This window comes from Nerophis ophidion, linkage group LG06, assembly GCF_033978795.1.
Source record: "Nerophis ophidion isolate RoL-2023_Sa linkage group LG06, RoL_Noph_v1.0, whole genome shotgun sequence".
NCBI lineage: Eukaryota > Metazoa > Chordata > Actinopteri > Syngnathiformes > Syngnathidae > Nerophis > Nerophis ophidion.
In genome coordinates, this window is record NC_084616.1 from 39409127 (window position 1) to 39432902 (window position 23776).

The window sequence follows — 23776 nt, forward strand, 5'->3', positions numbered from 1 at the left end:
AAATATGTTAAAAGGGGACGGTGTGGCACAATTGGGAGAATGGCTGTGCCAGCAACCTGAGGGTTCCTGGTTCAATCCCCACGAATGAGCAGCAGCAGGGGCGTCACTAGCTTTTAAGGACAGGGGGGGGCTTTGCCCCCAGGAGATGAACAGGATGTGAGCAAACATAGCGCACGAGTACAAAACTTCACAAACGGCTAACAAAGACTAAATTATTCTCTGTTATTATTATTATTATTTCAGTCGGTTAAGGAAATTAAATATAAATGGAAGTCTGAATAGAAATGAAAAACATTAATATATACTGTAAATAAGAAAGACTAGTAAGTCTGCTGATCTGAAAAAGAGCCAAAACTGTCAAAGAGCTGAGGGACCATCTTCAAAGTGCAATGCTGAAACAAATAATGCAAAAGATAAAATGTAACTTCCAGGGCTTGACATCAATAATGTCCCGTCGTCCCAGGGACGGTGAAAAAAATGCACGGGACGTTGGTTTTTAACCATTTTTTTCTTTTTCTCTTTATGTAATTATTCATTTTACATTTTATATTAAATGTCTTGGATTTTCCTCCCTCTGAAAATCCTATGAAATGTTTAACAAGCCATCCTATAATAATACAACAGCTATTAATGTAACAAATCAATACAATAAAACAAATATATTTTTAATGATGTTTTTTCATTATTTTAACAATAGGCTAATGCAGGGGTCGGGAACCTTTTTGGCTGAGAGAGCCATGAAAGCCAAATATTTTAAAAAATGTATTTCCGTGAGAGCCATATAATATTTTTAACACTGAATACAACTGTCAGGTTCAAACACTGATGACATCTATAAAACACACAAGAAGCAAGTAATTAAACAGAGACAGGATTCAATTTAGCTCAATGAGGAGAAACGAGTAGACCTGTACCCTTGTACAGTGTCGTCCCACGCTCTGACAAGAGAATTCTACGCCTCCGCTTTTATTTGGACTTTCCCTGATTACAACTAAAAAATGTGTGCATCTCTTATTCTTTTTAATAACATTGTTATTTTGAAGCTAACCAATAATAAATAAAATACTTTTGACCATTAATGCGACTTCTTGAACAGGTGCGATAGAAACGGACGGATGGATTCAAATGCATGAGAATGTTTAATATTTTGAACGTTATTTTTAACACTCTGATTACCAGCGGAATTATTAATTACTTATTGTGTTAAGCAATGTCAGCTAAGATTTATCTGAGAGCCAGATGCAGTCATCAAAAGAGCCACATCTGGCTCGAGCCAAATCTGGCTCTCGAGAGCCATAGGTTCCCTACCTCTGGGCTAATGCATACTACTTTACATAGATTCTACAAGAAACACAAAACTTAAAAACTAAATTATTTACAATTGCAGACACAAGGTTTTGTGCAGCTTCAATCATTGTAAACAAAAACGGAAGTCCACGAAGGAGAAAAATGACAACAAAGATGGTGTTATATATATATATATATATATATATATATATATATATATATATATATATATATGTCCTTACGTAACATCCCCAGAATGACTGACAATTAGGAGGACCAATAGTCAACATGATCAACCCAGAAATAAATAAAACAAATTGCTTATCGATAAGCCATTTAAAAATTTTATTTTTTTATATTTATTTATATGTATCATTATTCTTCTACTCACCTTCCGAGTAGAAGCCTCTCCCCTCTCACTTTCCGTGCTCCTCTGCCCTGACTCCTACAGGTCAATATGGGTTGTGGAGTGATTATTATTATTATTATCTACTGATGATAGTCATACGTGAATGAGCTCAGCTCTTATTTCTCCTTCATGTGTAAAGTGAGAAACACAGCTGATGTTCCAGAAGGAAGTAACCCCAAAGATAGCAAATGGTAAAAAAGAGAGCACATTTAACTTTATAAATAACCAGGACCTTCATGAATCATTTCAGGCTAACTAGTTAACTAAGTAGCAGCATTGTTTTAGAGCGGGAATGTAACTTTTGCCGGCAAAACAACAACAGAGGTTGTCTATAGTGTGCTAGACAGGTTTTTATTTGTCAAACATAGAAGTGGTATAAAGTGGAGCTAATACATTTTACTACAAGCAGTCAGAAGTGGGACCAAGTAATTGTTTTACAAGTCACAAGTAAGTCTCAAGTCTTGGCCCTCAAGTTTCGAGTCAAGTCCCGAGTCAAGACAGGCAAGTCCCGAGTCAAGTCCAAAGTCAAAACTGAAAAGTCTCAAGTCAAGTCCCAAGTCCTGCATTTTGAGTTTTGAGTCATTTCAAGTCCTTTTAACCACAGACTAATATATTTACACAGATTGTGTATGCTTTTAAAATGCTGTATGTATTTATTATTAAAAAAAATAGTGCTGACATTGCACTTCATAGTAGCACTATTAACCAGTTATTTTAAACATGTAACTCATTCCTTTACAAAATAAACACATTTGAAACAACAAGTGCAACTGTACTTATTTGCACAAAAGTGTTATCATTGTATTTCCATGGCATTTTGCTTTGTAACTAGTTCCACAGCAGTTTCCATTCTGTTCTTACCTTATTTCATTGATCTCATCTCATACTGTATGTGTTTATGTGTGCATACACATGAAAAACGTAAATACATGAACATAACAATAAACAGAGTTGTACTTTTTAGATGTCAGGGCCCTATGGAATTTGTACACATATTCTTAATATGGTATACATTTTAACTGACGTTTATTTGACTATGTTTGTCTCTTTGTAGGTGGCTAAAATACACGGTGCTGCAGACCGCGGTCTAACGTTATGTTACTTTGTGTGATACATTGACTAACGTAACATTATGTGTAGGTACCTCATGCAACCCTGCTTTGAAAAAAATCACTCGACAAAAAGTATGAATAAAGTAGTGAACTGCAGTGGACGCAACAGATTGTAGTGTTTGCAATGACATTATAACCATTGACATCTTGTAAGTAGACACAGGATTGGCTGCTGTGACACGAGCAATTTGGCCGCCATCTTGAAGTGGTGATGAGGAGCTGGCGAGCAGCCTAAACCGACAGTTGAGAGGTACAAAACAAAGATGTCGGGCTGGTGTTTAGCGTTTTTCTGCTCAAATAAGCGGACTGTTGAAAATAGGAATCGGGGGATTACTTTTCACAAGTAAGATTTAACATTAACGTACTATTGGTTGTGTTTTGTGAAAAGAATATTACCACAGAGTTGAAAAGGAGCAAAGATCTTCAATATTTGTATGTGAAAATCACAAAGAAATCTTCTGGAGGAGGATGACCCTCCTACAGGGGTTTGCTTTACAAACTTTCTGCCCCACGTAAAAACAATTCACCACCTACCACTGATTATGATGCATTCTCATTTTAGGCAAAACCTAAGACAATACTTTCTTAACAGTATAACTGTAACCAGGAATAAGTCTTCAAGTAACAATATTCCCACACTAACTTTGTTGGGTAAGACAGACTTTGGTTTGATTCTGAATCCAGTGAAACAGATTGGTGGTTTTAGCTGATATAAATACTTTCAGGTGTTTATATATGTTTAAGTATTTGGCAGACATTTTTATCCAAAGCAACATACATGAAAAATACATATAAAACAATCACTGTAATTTATTATTTATATAAAACAATCACTGTAAACATGATCGTTTACGGGAAGAATGTAATAGAAAATATCAATACAAAGTGTCAAGACAGAATAAACTCTCTGCTGTTGCAGCAACAGAGATAAAGTCTATTGTTCCATAAGATATATAGATATCTAATATATTCATACATTGTTTATGTAGGATATACACATGTATATATAACCTAATCATATTGTTTCTTCAACTTAAAAATAGCAGGACCGTTTTTTCCACCTTCTCTGGGATTATTATTCCCAGTTTTGATCTTGGACGTCTGGTCACTTATGGCATATAAGAATATTCTATTACTGTTAAGCAAACTATGAACACGCCAAAACATGTGTACTTTATCATAGTTACACGAATGACAAAAAAACACGTGAAAATCAGTGGTATTCAGTGAGATAAAATGCGCTGAGAGTTCACTGTTGTGCCAAATGAATTGCACTGAGTGGAGTGGATCACCACTCCAAGATGGCGGCCGCGCGTCTCGTCTCGTCAGCTCCAGTAGGCAGTAGCCCTCCATGCTGCATACCTACGGGTCCAAAGGCCATCCATCCATCCATTTCTACCGCTTATTCCCTTTTTGGGGTCGCGGGGGGGGGGGGGGGGGGGGGGGGGGGGGGGGGGCTGGCGCCTATCTCAGCTACAATCGGGCGGAAGGCGGAGTACACCCTGGACAAGTCGCCGCCCAGGTCCGAAGGCAAGGTCGCAAAAAAAATGTGGACTGGAATTGGGTGATGTGGGCATTTTCTATATGAACAAGTGGAATGTATTGGATACCGACGCACTGAAGGGGAAGTGTGTGAATGTGAGTGTGAATGTTGTCTGTCTATCTGTTTTGGCCCTGCAATGAAGTGGTGACTTGTCCAGGATGTACCCCGCCTTCCGCCTGATTGTAGCTGAGATAGGCACCAGGGCCCCCCGTGACCCCAAAGGGAATAAGCGGTAGAAAATGGATGGATGGATGGCACTGAAGGGGCTCGCTGCCTCGCTATGAAGTGAGGGGAAACTGAGTGAATAATGACAGGTTATATGATTATTTATTTTAAACTCTTATTCGGGCCACTTTAAAATGAATATTTCGGCATGTATTTGTAAAATAAAATAAAATGAAATAAAATAAAATATGACACCAAATTATTTAGGGGGGCTTAATAATATTTTAGGGGGGCTTGAGCCCCCCTAAAATATGCAGCAGTGTTGCAAGCAGGCGGCATTAAAGTGAATACTTTTATTAATCTAAGTAAAAAAAAAAACCAAATACATTAAAGTTTGTCTACTAACTATTTTCCACCTCTTAGGTAATGTTTTGACTCACTCGTACTTAAGGCAGGTCCCTTAAAATTATTTTCTAAAAATTAATTTAAAAAACGGGGAATATTTGAAATAAAGTACTATCAATATAAATAAATATATTTTATATCTGTAGTCTTTTTAAATAAAAAAAAAGGGGGACGCCGTGGCACGGTTGGGAAAGTGGCTGTGCCAGCAACCTGAGGGTTCCTGGTTCAATCCCCACCTTCTACCATATCCTAGTCACATCCGTTGTGTCCTTGAGCAAGAAACTTCACCCTTGCTCCTGATGGGTCCTGGTTAGCGCCTTGCATGGCAGCTCCCGCCATCAGTGTGTGAATGCGTGTGTGAATGGGTGAATGTGGAAATCAACGTTCCCTCTAATGTACACGCCTAAGCAATTGCACACTGCTCACGCGTCCTCTGCGCACGGCAAATCTAGGCCGCGCACAAAATCGAATAAAAAGTCAAGCGCATAACAGTGTGCACGACTGCCGTCACTCACGTGCGTCACTGAATGCTCAAGGGGTTTTGGCGTTTGCTCACACATACGAAAAATTGTGAGGGAAAATTGGTGGACATAGTGTCGATGTGCTTTTGAGTTCCTTAAAAAGGTAGAAATACTTTTATTGAATAATACTTCAACAAAATATGAATGTAAGTTCATAAACTGTGAAAAGAAATGCAACAATGTAATATTCAGTGTTGACAGCTAGATTTTTTGTGGACATGTTCCATAAATATTGATGTTAAAGATTTCTTTTTTGTGATCAAATGTTTAGAATGAAGTTCATGAATCCAGATGGATCTCTATTACAATCCCCAAAGAGGGCACTTTAAGTTGACGATTACTTCTATGTGTAGAAACCTTTATTTATAATTGAATCACTTGTTTATTTTTCAACAAGTTTTTAGTTATTTTTATATCTTTTTTTCCAAATAGTTCAAGAAAGACCACTATAAATGAGCAATATTTTGCACTGTTATACAATTTAATAAATCCGAAACTGATGACATAGTGCTCTATTTTACTTCTTTATCTCTTTTTTTCAACCAAAAATGCTTTGCTCTGATTAGGGGGTACTTGAATTAAAAAAAATGTTCCCAGGGGGTACATCACTGAAAAAAGGTTGAGAACCACTGAGCTACGCAATTCCCCTATTTCAACATCAATGTGAACTAAAAGTCAGAAGACAAGACAAAAGTGTGATTTGCAAAAAAAACTTCATGTAAAGTTTTGCATTTATTTTCAGAGCCAACTTCTCAGGGAAGCAAGGGGTTCCTTTATAAAAGGCATTGAGAAGACAACACGGATGCATTGACAGGCGCATGCAAAAGAATGCAACATTAAAAACAAAACACCACAAATAATGGTTACACATGATGATAACGCTGAGAAATCAAAAACTGATTTACGAAGTGAGTCAATCCGTAGGATTTAGGATGCTGACTGACGTGATACACGGTATCAAAAAAGGTGTGTCGCAGACACTTCAGGGAGTCAAACCCAACGTGGGTGTGATGACAAGAAATAGTTTGCCCGACAAACGTACACATAAAGGTCACATGATGACCGCATGATCGTACCGGAGTCCTTCCAAAGGATTACGTTCGGCCACACAGTGACGCAAAAGAACTTCATTGAGTCCCGTGGTTCTGGTTCTGGTAGGTGACTACCAGGGTCTCCACAGGGTGACACCAGACACGCCGACTCCCTTGCCAGAGGCGCCCTGGAGGGGGGACCCCGGCGGGGTTATGCTGCAAGGAGCTCCCTGCAGGTCCTGGAAGTGTCCCAGCAGGCGCCTCTGGGCCGGGGTTTGGATTTTGCAGCGTGACAGGAAGTCGACGGCCCGGTGCACGCAGTGGGCGTAGCCGTCCTTGGCGGAGGACGCCGCGCCGGCTTTGAGCTGCTGCCAGCTCCTCAGGTAGCACACGGCCATCTCCAGGATGTCCGCCTTCTCCTGCTTGGAGTCGGGCTGCTGTCGGAGGAACTCGGGGCCCAGCAGGGACTTGAGCTGCTCGATGCTGGTGTTGATGCGGTCTCGCCGCAGCTTCTCCACCATTGGCTTCCTCATCTGGAAAGAGCAAGAGAAACACTTGAGTCCACTAGAACCTCATTTGGAAATAAGAGTTGAGCGAGTGGAGGTGAGGAGCAGCGTTTACCTTGTGAGAAGTAGTCAGGTGTTCCTTGGGGAAGTGAGCTGTTCCGTAAGCAGTCGGAGCCATGCTTGGAAGAGCTGGAAAGTTCTGATCTGCCTTCCTCAGCGCCGCAGACCCTCTATTTATACCCGCCAATCTCCATATGAATGTGTGGGTCTGTGGCTCGCTGGAGGTTCTCACACTCCCTCAGCCAATGGGGAGGCTGGGAAGGGCCGCCACATGCTCAATGAAGTGTTTATGGCCCCCGGGGGACAATGGAGTGTGTCTCCGGGGAGCAGGTGGAGGGATAGACCGGCAGAGAAAAGAAGGCGGGTAGGAGGGGGCGGGGAGGGCCTGACCCTCGGCTTGTGCTGATATGGGAAAGTGGTGACCCTCGGAGGGAAGCACGTCGGGCTCCTGTGTCATTACAGCATGACGACAGGAAGCGTGGGGGCCAGCGGGCGCACGTGGCGGACAGACAAGACCATCAGTAGGCTCTTTGTGCTCAAGCCCGCTTACCGGTGACATCATAAAACCATGATCTTTAGCCATTAGAATAATTGCAAGCATGGATCTGATGTTAATATCATGTTGGTGCGCTCATGCCACACTGAGGAATACACTTTCAACTACCTCAATTTCATGTTCAGTTACAGGTGAAAAAGGTCAAAATCAGAAATGTGAAAATAATGTCATTTTAGTCTAATTATCCAACGTTCAAATTCTATTTGATTTGATTACTTTTTGTAATTACTTGATGTATTTTTCCCTGGATAATTATTTGCATTTAGTTAAATTATTTAAAATATTTTACTTGAATTTATAAAAAAAAAAAAAAAAAGCATATTTTCTATGTTTGATTTTTTTTGTAAAAAAAAGAATTTTACATATATTATTTTTATATTCTTTATTAAATATTTATGTATTTTTAGCAATATTTTGGATGAAATGAATTTGGATATACAATATTTAAAGATAACATTTTCAAAACCCACAATATTTTCAATTCATATTTTTAATTTATTATTTGTTTCTGAATCTTTTTTGCTGTTAATTATATATTTGTAAATAATTAAAAATGTATTTTAGGTCAATAAAAAATGTACGATTTTGTGCAAAATGGTCAAATCTAACCTGAAGCTAAAAAGGTAAGCAATTAGAACAATTTCTACATTTATGATTTTTTTCTCAATTTTTTTTACCCATTATTTTATTCTTCATTAAATATTTATGTATTTTTTTATCAATTTTTTTTAGATTAAATGAATTTGGAAATACAACATTTTAATATAACATTTTCAAAACCCACATGATTTTAAATTTATATTTTTAATTTATGTATTATTTGTTTCTGAATCTATTTTGCTGTTAATGATATATTTGTAATTCATTGCAAATGTATTTTAGGTCAATAATAAGTTTACAATTTTGTACAAAAGGGTCAAATATAACCTGACGCTAACAAGGTAATCAATTATAACAATTTCTACATTTATGATTGTTTTTTCTCAATTTTTTTTACACATATTATTTTTAAATTCTTTTAAAGTCTTCAGTAATGCGGATCCGTTGTATCGATCCGCCATCAATCTGGATCACATCTGATTTGACACATGTAAATTATATTCATTTTGGATACAAACTGAGCAGATTATATAATATCTGTATGTCCCCAATTCCAAGTAAGTATATTTTTCCCTCTTATGACATCATCGGTGGGTTTCTGAGCGGACTTCTTAAAAGAAGGAATGTGAGAACAAGGCACACACTGGCTATTATGTCTCACTGGATTCCTTTGAAGCAGGCCTGAGTGTGTGTTTGTGCACACAGCAGGTGTAAACACACACTAACTAAAGTGTGCGCGCACACACTCCCAGCACAAGTTCACACATCCGACACACTCCTGCTCCTGCGTTCCCACGGCATGCAGACACACTTCTGCACGGTGACTGCTCTCACATTTGCATCCTATTATTGTAGTCAACTTGTTGCCTGCATGCCTCCTTTCATCACACACTTCTCTTACCTCTGCAAAATACGATCTATATACATCTACTGTATATATATATATATATATATATATAGCGAGTGAGATGGATAGATCTACTATATATATATATATATATATATATATATATACATACATATATATATAGATATATGTACTTTATATATATATCTACATATATGTATTTACATACATATATATATAGATCTACTTTATATATATATATAAACATATTATATACATATATACATACATATATATATACATACACATACATACATATATATACACAAATATACACATATATATACATACATATATACACATACATATACAAACCCCGTTTCCATAAGAGTTGGGAAATTGTGTTTGATGTAAATATAAACGGAATACAATGATTTGCAAATCCTTCTCAACCCATATTCAATTGAATGCACTACAAAGAGAAGATATTTGGTGTTCAAATTCATAAAATTTATTTATTTTTTGCAAATAATAATTAACTTAGAATTTCATGGCTGCAACACGTGCCAAAATAGTTGGGAAAGGGCATGTTCACTACTGTTTTACATCACCTTTTCTTTCAACAACACTCAATAAACGTTTGGGATCCGAGGAAACTAATTGTTGAAGCTTTGAAAGTGGAATTTTTTCCCATTCTTGTTTTATGTAAAGCATCAGTCTTCAACAGTCCGGGGTCTCCACTGTCGTATTTTACGCTTCAACATTTTTGATGGGAGACAGGTCTGGACTGCAGGCGGGCCAGGAAAGCACCCACACTTTTTTACGAAGCCACGCTGTTGTAACACGTGCTGAATGTGGCTTGGCATTGTTTTGCTGAAACAAGCAGGGGCGTCCATGAAAAAGACAGCGCTTATATGGTTGTTCCAAAACCTGTATGTACCTTTCAGCATTAATAGTGCCTTCGCATGTGTAAGTTACCCATGTCTTGGGCACTAATGCACCCCCATACCATCACAGATGCTGGCTTTTGAACTTTGCGTCGATAACAGTTTGGATGGTTTGCTTCCCCTTTGGTACGAATGACATGTCGAATTTTTCCAAAAACAATTTGAAATGTGGACTCATCAGACCACAGAACACTTTTCCACTTTGCATCAGTCCATCGTAGATGATCTCGGGCACAGACAAGCCGGCGTCGTTTCTGGATGTTGTTGATAAATGGCTTTCGCTTTGCGTAGTAGAGCTTTAACTTGCACATGCAGATGTAGAGACGAATTGTATTTAGTGACAGTGATTTTCTGAAGTGTTCCTGAGCCCATGTGGTGATATCGTTTAGAGATTGATGTCAGTTTTTGATACAGTGCCGTCTGAGGGATCGAAGGTCACGGTCATTCAATGTTGATTTCCGGCCATGCCACTTCTGTGATTTCTCCAGATACTCTGAACCTTTTGATGATATTATGGACCGTAGATGTTGAAATCCCTAATTTTCTTGCAATTGCACTTTGAGAGACGTTCTTCTTGAACTGTTTGACTATTTGCTCACTCAGTTGTGGACAAAGGGGTGTACCGCGCCCCATCCTTTCTTGTGAAAAACTAAGCATTTTTTGGGAAGCTGTTTTTATACCCAATCATGGCACCCACCTGTTCCCAATTAGCCTGCACACCTGTGGGATGTTCCAAATAAGTGTTTGATGAGAATTCCTTAACTTCATCAGTATTTATTGCCACCTTTCCCAACTTTTTTGTCACGTGTTGCTAGCATCAATTCGAAAGTTAATAATTATTTGCAAAAAAAAAAGTTTATCAGTTTGAACATCAAATATTTTTGTTTTTGTAGCATATTCAACTGAATATGAGTTGAAAATGATTTGCAAATCATTGTATTCCGTTTATATTTACATCTAACACAATTTCCCAACTCAAATGGAAATGAGGTTTGTACATACATACACATATATATATATATATATACACACATATACTGTACATATATATACATACAGTATATAAATATTCAAACCCCGTTTCCATATGAGTTGGGAAATTGTGTTAGATGTAAATATACACGGAATACAATGATTTGCAGCCCTGCGATGAGGTGGCGCCTTGTCCTCGGTGTACCCCGCCTTCCGCCCGATTGTGGCTGAGATAGGCACCAGTGCCCCCCGCAACACTAAAGGGAATAAGCGGTAGGAATGGATGGATGGACAATGATTTGCAAATCATTTTCAACCCATATTCAATTTAATATGCTACAAAGACAACATATTTGAAGTTAAAACTGATAAACATTTTTTTTTTGGCAAATAATCATTAACTTTAGAATTTGATGCCAGCAACACGTGACAAAGAAGTTGGGAAAGGTGGCAATAAATAGTGATAAAGTTAAGGAATGCTCATCAAACACTTATTTGGAACATCCCACAGGTGCGCAGGCTAATTGGGAACAGGTGGGTGCCATGATTGGGTATAAAAGCAGCTTCCATGAAATGCTAAGTAATTCACAAATAAGGATGGGACGAGGGTTACCAATTTAGGGATTTTACCATCTACGGTGCGTAAAATCATCAAAAGGTTCAGAGAATCTGGAGAAATCACTGCAAGTAAGCGATGATATTATGGACCTTCGATCCCTCAGGCGGTACTGCATCAAAAACCGACATCAGTGTGTAAAGGATATCACCACAAGGGCTCAGGAACACTTCATAAAACCACTGACAGTAACTACAATTGGTCGCTACATCTGTAAGTGCAAGTTAAAACTCTACTATGCAAAGCGAAAGCAATTTATCAACAACACCCAGGAACGCCGACGGCTTCGCTGGGCCCGAGCTCATCAAAGATGGACTGATGCAAAGTGGTAAAGTGTTCTGTGGTCTGACGAGACCACATTTCAAAATATAGTTGGAAACTGTGGACGTGGTGTCCTCCGGAACAAAGAGGAAAATAACCATCCAGATTGTTATAGGCGCAAAGTTCAAAAGCCAGCATCTGTGATGGTATGGGAGTGTATTAGTGCCCAAGTCATGGGTAACTTACACATCTGTGAAGGCATCATTATTGCTGAATGGTCCATACAGGTTTTGGAGCAAGATATGTTGTCATCCAAGCAATGTTATCATGGACGCCCCTGCTTATTTCAGCAAAACAATGCCAAGCCACGTGTTACAACAGCGTGGCTTCGTAGTAAAAGAGTGCGGGTACTTTCCTTGCCCGCCTGCAGTTCAGACACGTCTCCCATCGAAAATGTGTGGCGCATTATAAAGCGTAAAATATGATAGGGGAGACCCCGGACTGTAGAACGACTGATGCTCTACATAAAAGAAGAATGGGAAAGAATTCCACATTCAAAGCTTCAACAATTAGTTTCCTCAGGTCCCAAACGTTTGAGTGTTGTTAAAAGAAAAGGTGATGTAACACAGTGGTGAACATGCCTTTTCCTAACTACTTTGGCACGTGTTGCAGCCATGAAATTTTAAGTGAATTATTATTAGAAAAAAATATTTCTTTTTATGAGTTTGAACATCAAATATCTTGTCTTTGTAGTGCATTAAATTGAATATGGGTTGAAAAGGATTTGCACATAATTGTATTCCATTTATATTTACATCTAACACAATTTCCCAATTCATATGGAAACGGGGTTTGTACATACAGTATATACACATATACAATATATATAACTATATATCTAAATATATAGACAGAGATATGTAGCTCTATATATACATATATATAGATCTATATATATGATGTATATACTGTATATAAAATCCTTATATATATATATATATACACATATAAATATATATATATAGACAGAAATATATATAGATCTATATATATCTATATGTATATATAGATCTATATATATATTTCTGCATTGTTTCTACTGCATTGTCCCTTTTTTTTACATGTACATATATGTATATATATATACACACACACACATGTATACACAATTATATAAATACACAAATGTACATATACTGTACACACATTTATACATACATACATACACCCAAATAATATATACGTGTGTATCATATATATATATATATATATATATATATATATATATATATATATATATATATAGATCATATTTATACATATATACGTATACATGCACACAAATATGAAAACATGCTCTATAGATTTATTTACATTATACTGTACAGTATACCTAGAAAAACATGATTTATACTTCCTCATATCTAGGAAAACCTGCTCTATACATTAATCTACATTATCTTTTACTGTATACATCTAGAAAACACGTATGTATTTTTACTGCATATGTCTAGAGAACATTTATGCCTCTACATTCTATACATCTCGGAAAAAATAATCATATGTCTGCATTAAATACATCTATATATATATATATATGTCTCCTTTCTATATATGTCAGAAAAGACTATACATTCTATCTACATTCTATATATTTAGGAAAACTATACATCTATCTACATTCTACAGGATGACATTATATCCTGCACATTTCTCCTGACACCTTCTATCATATATATTGATGGTGCTTCTTATCCCTTTGCCTCTTGCCCCTGAAAAAATATTTTTGACATTTTTAAATGTTTATATGCTTTTATTTTGTATAATATTGTGTAGTATAAGTATTATTTAAACACAATATTTGAGGTGAACGTGTTCGTTAACTCGGAGCATATTGTATCTCACATTTGCTTTTACTTGGTATACCACTGTATAGTATAAGTATTATTTAAAATCAAATTTTTTGTATTATATTTATAATTTTTGAACATGTGTTCAGAATCCCAATCAGCTTTATTGGCCAATTATGTTTAAGACAAGGAATGGGACTTGGTATTGGATCTCAAGTTGACCTTAGATACTTTAATAAACACATTTTTGGTTGAACATTTAATTCATATTAATAATTGATATACTTGGCTATTTATAGATATATCTTCCAATGTTATGTTACATTTTATTCATTATTTTAAGAAGTATTCATTGACTCTTCTTTGCATATTGTAGTCTCTGTAAAGTATAATTTGTGACCATTAACTTAAAAAAAGTGCTTTATGAATAGTTCCCTTATTTAGTTAAACACACCGTTATTCCACGTTTGCCTTTTTCTTTATTTTGCTTATGTATTCTTGTACTTTTTACTTCTTGCTTTATTAATCTTTATTTACTTCAGACCATGTTGTGTTTATATTTTTCTATTTGAAAACATACAGTACTCACCTTCTCATTCAATGCATTTTCTTTATTTTCACGACTATTTACTACATTGTAGATTGTCCCAGAAGGCATCAAAACAATTAATGAACACATGTGGAGTTATGTACCTAACAAAAAGAAGGTGGAATAACTGAAAACATGTTTTATATTCTAGTTCCTTCAAAATAGCCACTTTTGCTCTAATTACTGTTTTGCACACCCTTGACATTTTCTCGATGAGCTTCAAGAGGTAGTCACCTCAAATGGTTTTCACTTCACAGGTGTCATAGTTTTGATGCCTTCAGTGACAATCTATTTATAGTCATGAAAAAAAGAAAACGCATTGAAATGAGGTGTGTCCAAACTTTTGGCCTGTACTTTATATATATATATATATATATATATATGACGATATATGTTTTATGTAACATATTTTCCTGATTTTGTGTTTGTAATTATTTGAAAACATTTTTATTTCAAACTGACATTTTGCCTTTTGTTATTTGGAAGCCTTATTCACATATTTATTCATACCGTTCATCCTCATTTTTATATATGTATTTTGAATTTTTGTCCTACTTTTATTTAATCAGACATTTTATTTGTTCTTAAATGTATTCAGTGGTCACATTTATTTTATAATATATATATTTTTAAAAGGTATAATTCTAATTATTTATTTGTATTTGTCATCTCTTATGTCGCTTTCTCATGGCCTACCTGTCCCTACACTGCAAAAAGTCAGTGTTCAAAAACAAGAAGAAGAAAAAAATACAATGAGGGGTATTTTATTTGAACTAAGCAAAATTATCTGCCAATGGAACAAAAAAATTCGGCTTGTCAAGACTTTCCAAAACAAGTAACATTAGCTAACCCCAAATTAACCCCAAAATACAGATATTCTCAAAAATAACAAGTGCACCTTTCTTGGTACAAAAAAAAAAGAGACCTTTTTGCTCAATATGTAGAAAATATTCTTAAATGAAGCAAATGCTAGTACCATTATCTTGACAATGATATGCACTCAGCGTCATGATTTTTTTTCCCCATGCTTGAAGTAAGAAATGATTACTTAAAAAAAATAGTTTATACTTGTGAGTGTTGATGACACAGCTTTGCAACAGTTGATATTCTAGTTTCAAGCATGTTTTACTCAATATAGGTCATAAAATCTCAGCAACAAGCTGTCATATCTTCCTGAGATCATTTAGGACCAAATCCCTTAAAACACTGACATAAAATCTGCTGAGTGAGAAGATTTATTTTATCAGACAGAAAATAAGCAAATATCACCCTTGAGATATTTAATCTAACTTAGATTTCAGTTTTTGCAGTGTATAACATGCACCACAACATTTACCTGCACGTACCTGGTGTGTTATCAATACATGTACAGTATATATGTTTATACTCTGCACGTGTGGTAAAGGTGCTTACTAAATAGTAGTCCACTAACTTACACACACACACACACACACACACACACACACACTTGTTGCCATGCACTAGGAGTGCAGCTGTCCACATCTCGGTCACACGCTTCTTCTCCCTTTGCTTTGCTGAGCTGAACGTGGGAGACGCTGAGCTACTGAGCTTCCCACACTTCAGCGTTAATGACACTGTGGCTGCACAAAGGAAGTGTGCCCTATTCAACAAGGATTGACTGAACACCCCCAATACACCCCTCCTCTTCTCTCCCAGCACACGCACACACACACACACACACGCACACACACACACACGCACACACACACACGCACACACACGCACACACACGCACGCACGCACGCACGCACACAGAGGACTGTCAACAGGGCTTCCAGGCACACCATCTGGACTAATGCTAGGCTATTGTCAGTTTAGGTGATGTTCAGCGTGAGAACAGGACGATGTAACAAACACTGCAAGTTGAAGTGGGTGTGAGAAACTTTACTACTTTGACTACTATGTGCTATACTACTACTATAAATCAAGTGGGGGGTTTAAGGGGGGGGGGGGGGGCACACACAACATTTTGGCAATATTTAATAGTGATTTTTTTTTTTTGCACTGGACACTTGTATAATCCAGTTCCATTGAAACTGTCCCTAACCCGGCAAATTATAATTTGAAAAAATGAAAATAATCCTTTTATTCCCTTTTTGTCATGTAAAAACATGAATTAATGTTTCCATTAAGAACAGGCATGCTTTTCAAAAGTTAGCTGTCAACTGGAAAATTGACATATTTCTTTTTTTTATTTATTTTGGAAAATAAATAAATATTTATTGAAAAAAAATACATTTAACATTGTGACCCAACAATTCCTCTATTAAAAGTGTAAAAATTGCTATTTTTCTGTGCATTAAATCTTTTCATACATCCTATAAATATAAGTTTTTGTAAGGTTTCAGTTTATGCTCGTTTTCTATCATTTACCATTGGGAAAAACACGAAGTATGTAATTGGAACATTTGGAAAATGTTATTAAAACCTTGACTATAAGCCAGTAATTTATATTGACATTTGAACACTTTTCAACATTAAGTCCAAAACACTTCCTTTTTTTTTGTTGCATTAAATCTTCTCAGCTACTTAACACTTAACAATGTATTATAATAAGTAGGTTTTATAATGCTTCTCTGCGCTTTTTGTCAAATTTTTTCAATGTGAAAAACATTAGGTATGCAAAAGTTGATTGACTAAGTTAGTAATTGATAACACTGATATTATTTTTGAAGAAATGAAACAAAAAACAATTCACTTTTAAGTTCCAAAACGGTTGCAACATCATTTTTCCCCCCTTTTTGGGATAAGTACCACTGATTTGATTTTTTTCCAAAATTAAAATATTCAATTGTTATGCAATTAATGTTTAAAGGCACTGATCTTGATCTTTTAAAAAAAATGTGTTTAAGTGTAATAAAAAATGTAATACAGCGTATAATCAAACAACAACTTAAAAGCTTATTGGAAGCAATGTAATAGCTAAAGTTATGATCTTGCCGCAGAATGTGTTCCCACCACATATCCATAACAAGGCCACATCAGCTAGGTGATGAGAGGCCGGGGGCCCCTCCCACCTGTTTGTTTGGATGTGGGCCTTTTGTACGTGCTGAATTCAACTAATTTATTCCCTTGTTGTATTGTTGCAACGCCGCTTTGTGATTGGCTGGAAGCTGTGAGAAACAGCGCTGCATTAAATCCATATGAGAGATGAGATATAAAAGAGGTGCGGATGTCGGTGGTCAGAAAAACAATTTCTTAAACGCCTCAAGTCAAGCTTGGACTACAACAAAAAGCGGACGTCAGCATGAGGGAACACACAAGGTAAGTCTATAACATCATCCCTCAGCACGGTGTCATATGACAATATTAATACTAATAAAATGTCCAATTTGTCTTCCCCTCAGCATGTGCAAAGTGATGCTGACGGAGCGGAAGTGCTCAGACGGAGCAGTGAGGGTCTGCTCGGCCCTGCAGAGACAACTCAGTGCAGGGATGTCCAGCTCAGGACAGGACGTGTGGGGACAAAACGCTGTCCTTCTTCGCCGTGAAGAAAGCTCTCATCTTCCACAACGGCTACAATAAATCGTCCAGAGAGACCCTGCGGTTGTTCCCCTCGCCCGCTGACGACGTGACCCCGCTGTGCTGCCCTTGAGGAGCAGCCTTTACCTCCCCTCCGAAATGGAGCCATTATGCTTCAGTAACGGAGCATTACTTGCTTATTTTCAATTTGTATACATTTTTTTGTATTCTTTTTTTATTTGGGGGTTTAACTCCAAAAATATGATAATGGTTTTGTTCACCATTGTTAGTCCACAAGTGAGCCTTACAAGTTTATTATTTTTGAGACACCATATAAGCCTTAAAATACCTAGACAGTTGTTTGTTGTCGGGGTTTGTTGTGGAAAAAAAAAAGCCGTATTCCTTTGTAAAAAAGGAGATTTGTTTATGCCGATGCATATTTCTAGGATTCTTTTGTCTTATTTGAAATGTTTAATGATTGTGAAATGTTTAAAATGTACAATTCATATTAATAAACACTGCAATTGTCAATTAAATATTCTGTTTTAGTCTTGTGTTATTACTGTATTGCGCTTATACATTTTGTGGGAGAAAAAACTCTTAAATTCATATTTTAATTGACTATTTCCCAGTGAGGGTAATGTTTAGTCTGTCTATTTAAAAGAAAAAGAAAATTAAGAAATGAGGTGAATTATATTCATACAGCGCTTTTCTCTAGTGACTCAAAGCGCTTTTACATAGTGAAACCCAATATCTAAGATACATCCAAACCAGTGTGGGTGGCACTGGGAGCAGGTGGGTAAAGTGTCTTGCCCAAGGACACAACGGTAGTGACTAGGACGGTGGAAGCAGGGATCGAACCTGGAACCCTGAAGTTGCTGGCACGGCCACTCTACCAACCGAGTTATACCACCTAGAAAATGTAAATTTGCTGCAAAAATGTTTTGATAAAACTTATTTGCGTGAATATGTATTTTTTTTTGTAACTAAAAATATATTTGCAATCAGCAGAGATGTCCAAACATTTTCCTTTAAAATACCTTGTGAAAATGTTTAGGTCATGGTTATCATTTTTATATTTTTTAATCCCATGCTTATAAAAAAATAGATCTATTCAAAGAAAAACAGCCTGCATGTCAGCTTTGTGTCGCAGGTGACAAGGCTTATTGTTATTAGTGTTATTGGCATTAATATTTAACCTCGCTTTTAAATCACGTTTTGACCTGTCCTACTATGTAAATTAAAAAAAAATGCCCTTATGAGCCATAAATGTCTTAAAGGCCTACTGAAATGAGATTTTCTTATTTAAACGGGGATAGCAGGTCCATTCTATGTGTCATACTTGATCATTTCGCGATATTGCCGTATTTTTGCTGAAAGGATTTAGTAGAGAACATCCACAATAAAGGTGGCAACTGTCGGAGTTAAGAGAAATGCCCTGCCTCTACCGGAAGTCGCAGACGATGACGTCACAAGTGTGGGGGCTCCTCACATCCTCAAATTGATTTTAACGGGAGCCTCCAACAAAAACCGCTATTCGGACCGAGAAAACGACAATTTCCCCATTAATTTGAGCAGGGATGAAAGATTTCTGTTTGAGGATATTGATAGCGACGGACTAGGAAAAAAAAAAAAAAACGAGTTAAAAAAAACAAAACGATTGCATTGGGACGGATTCAGATGTTTTTAGACACATTCCATCCATCCATCCATCCATCTTCTTCCGCTTATCCGAGGTCGGGTCCAGGGGCAGCAGCCTAAGCAGGGAAGCCCAGACTTCCCTCTCCCCAGCCACTTCGTCTAGCTCTTCCCGGGGATCCCGAGGCATTCTCAGGCCAGCCGGGAGACATAGTCTTCCCAACGTGTCCTGGGTCTTCCCCGTGGCCTCCTACTGGTTGGACGTGCCCTAAACACCTCCCTCGGGAGGCGTTCGGGTGGCTTCCTGACCAGATGCCCGAACCACCTCATCTGGCTCCTCTCGATGTGGAGGAGCAGCAGCTTTACTTTGATTTCCTCCCGGATGACAGAGTTCTCACCCTATCTCTAAGGGAGAGCCCCGCCACACGGCGGAGGAAACTCATTTTGGCCGCTTGTACCAGTGATCTTATCCTTTCGGTCATTACCCAAAGCTCATGACCATAGGCGAGGATGGGAACGTAGATCGACCGGTAAATTGAGAGCTTTGCCTTCCGGCTCATCTCCTTCTTCACCACAACAGATCGGTACAACGTCCGCATTACTGAAGACGCCGCACCGATCCGCCTGTCGATCTCACGATCCACTCTTCCCCCACTCGTGAACAAGACTCCTAGGTACTTGAACTCCTCCACTTGGGGCAGGGTCTCCTCCCCAACCCGGAGATGGCACTCCACCCTTTTCCGGGAGAGAACCATGGACTCGGATTTGGAGGTGCTGATTCTCATTCCGGCCGCTTCACACTCGGCTGCGAACCGATCCAGTGAGAACTGAAGATCCCGGCCAGATGAAGCCAACAGGACCACATCGCCTGCAAAAAGCAGAGAACTAATCCCGCGGCCACCAAAACGGAAACCCTCAATGCCTTGACTGCGCCTAGAAATTCTGTCCATAAAAGTTATGAACAGAATCGGTGACAAAGGGCAACCTTGGCGGAGTCCAACCCTCACTGGAAACGTGTCCAACTTACTGCCAGCATTGCGGACCAAGCTCTGACACTGATCGTACAGGGATCGGACTGCCATAATAAGACAGTCCGATACCCCATACTCTCTGAGCACTCCCCACAGGACTTCCCGAGGGACACGGTCGAATGCCTTCTCCAAGTCCACAAAGCACATGTAGACTGGTTGGGCAAACTCCCATGCACCCTCAAGAACCCTGCCGAGAGTATAGAGCTGGTCCACAGTTCCACGACCAGGACGAAAACCACACTGTTCCTCCTGAATCCGAGGTTCGACTATCCGGCATAGCCTCTTCTCCAGTACACCTGAATAAACCTTACCGGGAAGGCTGAGGAGTGTGATCCCACGATAGTTGGAACACACCCTCCGGTCCCCCTTCTTAAAGAGAGGGACCACCACCCCGGTCTGCCAATCCAGAGGTACCGCCCCCGATGTCCACGCGATGCTGCAGAGTCTTGTCAACCAAGACAGCCCCACAGCATCCAGAGCCTTAAGGAACTCTGGGCGGATCTCATCCACCCCTGGGGCCTTGCCATCGAGGAGCTTTTTAACTACCTCAGCAACCTCAGCCCCAGAAATAGGACAGTCCACCACAGATTCCCCAGGCACTACTACCTCATAGGAAGACGTGTTGGTGGGATTGAGGAGGTCTTCAAAGTATTCCTTCCACCTATCCAAAACATCCGCAGTTGAGGTCAGCAGAACACCATCCGCACCATACACGGTGTTGACAGTGCACTGCTTCCCCTTCCTGAGGCGGCGGATAGTGGTCCAGAATCGCTTCGAAGCCATCCGGAAGTCATTTTCCATGGCTTCCCCAAACTCTTCCCATGTCCGAGTTTTTGCCTCTGTGACCGCTGAAGCTGCACACCGCTTGGCCTGTCGGTACCTATCCACTGCCTCTGGAGTCCTATGAGCCAAAAGAACCCGATAGGACTCTTTCTTCAGCTTGACGGCATCCCTCACCGCTGGTGGACAGCGGGTTCTAGGATTATCGCCACGATAAGCACCAACTACCTTGCGCCCACAGCTCCGATCAGCCGCCTCGACAATAGAGGTGCGGAACATGGTCCGCTCGGACTCAAATGTCCAGCACCTCCCTCGTGACATGTTCAAAGTTCCTCCGGAGGTGGGAATTGAAACTTTCTCTGACAGGGGACTCTGCCAGACGTTCCCAACAAACCCTCATAATGCGTTTGGGCCTGCCAGGTCTGTCCGGCATCCTCCCCCACCATCGCAGCCAACTCACCACCAGGTGGTGATCGGTAGAAAGCTCCGCCCCTCTCTTTACCCGAGTGTCCAAAACATGAGGCCGCTAATCCGATGACACAACTACAAAGTCGATCATGGAACTGCGGCCTAGGGTGTCCTGGTGCCAAGTGCACATATGGACACCCTTATGTTTGAACATGGTGTTTGTTATGGACAAACTGTGACGAGCACAGAAGTCCAATAACAAAACACCACACGGGTTCAGATCCGGGCGACCATTCTTCCCAATCACGCCTCTCCATGTTTCACTGTTGTTACCAACATCAGCGTTGAAGTCCCCCAGCAGAACAAGGGAATCACCCGGGGGAGCACTCTCCAGTACTCCCTCGAGTGTACCCAAAAAGGGTGGGTACTCTGTACTGTTGTTTGGTGCGTAAGCGCAAACAACAGTCAGGACCCGTCCCCCCACCCGAAGGCGGAGGGAGGCTACCCTTTCGTCCACTGGGTTGAACTCCAACGTGCAGGCTTTAAGCCGGGGGGCAACCAGAATTGCCACCCCAGCCCGTCGCCTCTCACTGCCGGCCACGCCAGAGTGAAAGAGAGTCCAGCCCCTTTCAGGAGAAGTGGTTCCAGAGCCCTTGCTGTGCGTCGAAGTGAGTCAGACTACATCCAGCCGGAATTTATCTACTTCGCGCACTAGCTCAGGCTCCTTTCCCCCCAGTGAGGTGACGTTCCACGTCCCAAGAGCGAGCTTATGTAGCTGAGGATCGGACCGCCAAGTGCCCTGCCTTCGGCTGCCGCCCAGCTCACATTGCACCCGACCTCTATGGCCCCTGCTATGGGTGGTGAGCCCATTGGAGGGGGGACCCACGTTGCCTCTTCGGGCTAGGCCCGGCCACCAGGCGCTCGCCATCGTGCCCCACTTCCGGGCCTGGCTCCAGAGGGGGGCCCCGGTGACCCGCGTCCGGGCGAGCGAAATCTGAGTCCTTTGTTTTTACTTTTCATAGAGGTTTTCGAGTTTTTAGACACATTTACTAGGATAATTCTGGGAAATCCCTTATCTTTCTATTGTGTTGCTAGTGTTTTAGTGAGTTTAATAGTACCTGATATTCGGAGGGGTGTGTCCACGGGTGTGTTGACGCCAATGTCTCAAGGGAAGTCGGCGGCAGATTCAGGGACGGCCCAAGCTCAGCTTTTCACCGGTAAGAAGCGACTTTTTAACCACAATTTTCTTACCGAAACCTGCTGGTTGACATTTGGTCTGGATTCATGTTTGCTTGACCGCGCTCTGATCCATAGGAAATTTTCCCCTCCGGGAATTTTAAACAAGGAATCACCGTGTGTTTGTGTGGCTAAAGGCTAAAGCTTCCCAACTCCATCTTTCTACTCTGACTTCTCCAATATTAATTTAACAAATTGCAAAAGATTCAGCAACACAGATCTCGAAAATACTGTGTAATTATGCCGTTAAAGCAGACGACTTTTAGCTGTGTGTATGTGCGTAGCGCTCAGACTTCCTAAAAACGCGTGACATCTTGCGTACACGTCATCATTACACAACGTTTCCAAGACGAAACTCCCAGGAAATTTAAAACTAAAAAAGCTGTATTGGCATGTGTTGCAATGTTAATATTTCATCATTGATATATAAACTATCAGACTGCGTGATGGGTAATAGTGGGTTTCAGTAGGCCTTTGAAGGTAGTTTTTTGAGCAGAAAAATTTACTTAAATTTGGAAACAGAGTGTTTGTTGTGAGAGCACACCCTGCTGTACATAGTGTGTCATGACAATTTTAGCAATATCTGAAGTTTTTTCAGTACATTTCAATTAACTTGAAAAACGGTAACTCATTTTGAATTAAACATTTCTATGCTGTTTGATGAACACATCCGAATTATGTGAAATCATACCAACTTCATTATTCATTTGGTTAAATTCAAAAAGTAGACTTTCAGAAAACATTTTGGAGCAACTTTAGAAGCAGGCAGGCAGTGCATAATAGAGTGAGTGAAACACACACATTTCCTAAAGGTTGATTAGATATCGGGGATAAGATGATACAACTAAACTAGTGGGGGTTTTTTTTGGGGGGGGGGGGGGGGGGGGCTTATTGGCAGAATAAAACTGACCATTTGAAGGCGA

The 23776-nt window shown here is 39.4% G+C and overlaps 1 protein-coding gene across 1 annotated transcript; it reads right to left on the reverse strand.

Moving 5' to 3' along the window:
• Positions 1–6161: 6161 nt before the first annotated feature.
• LOC133553941 (transcription factor HES-5-like) lies at positions 6162–7823 on the reverse strand. Its single transcript, XM_061902272.1, has 2 exons — positions 7095–7823; positions 6162–7006 (listed from the first exon to the last, which is right to left on the reverse strand). The coding sequence occupies exons 1-2, from the start codon at positions 7155–7157 to the stop codon at positions 6605–6607; spliced, it is 465 nt and encodes a 154-aa protein (XP_061758256.1). The 5' UTR covers positions 7158–7823; the 3' UTR covers positions 6162–6604.
• Positions 7824–23776: the final 15953 nt, after the last annotated feature.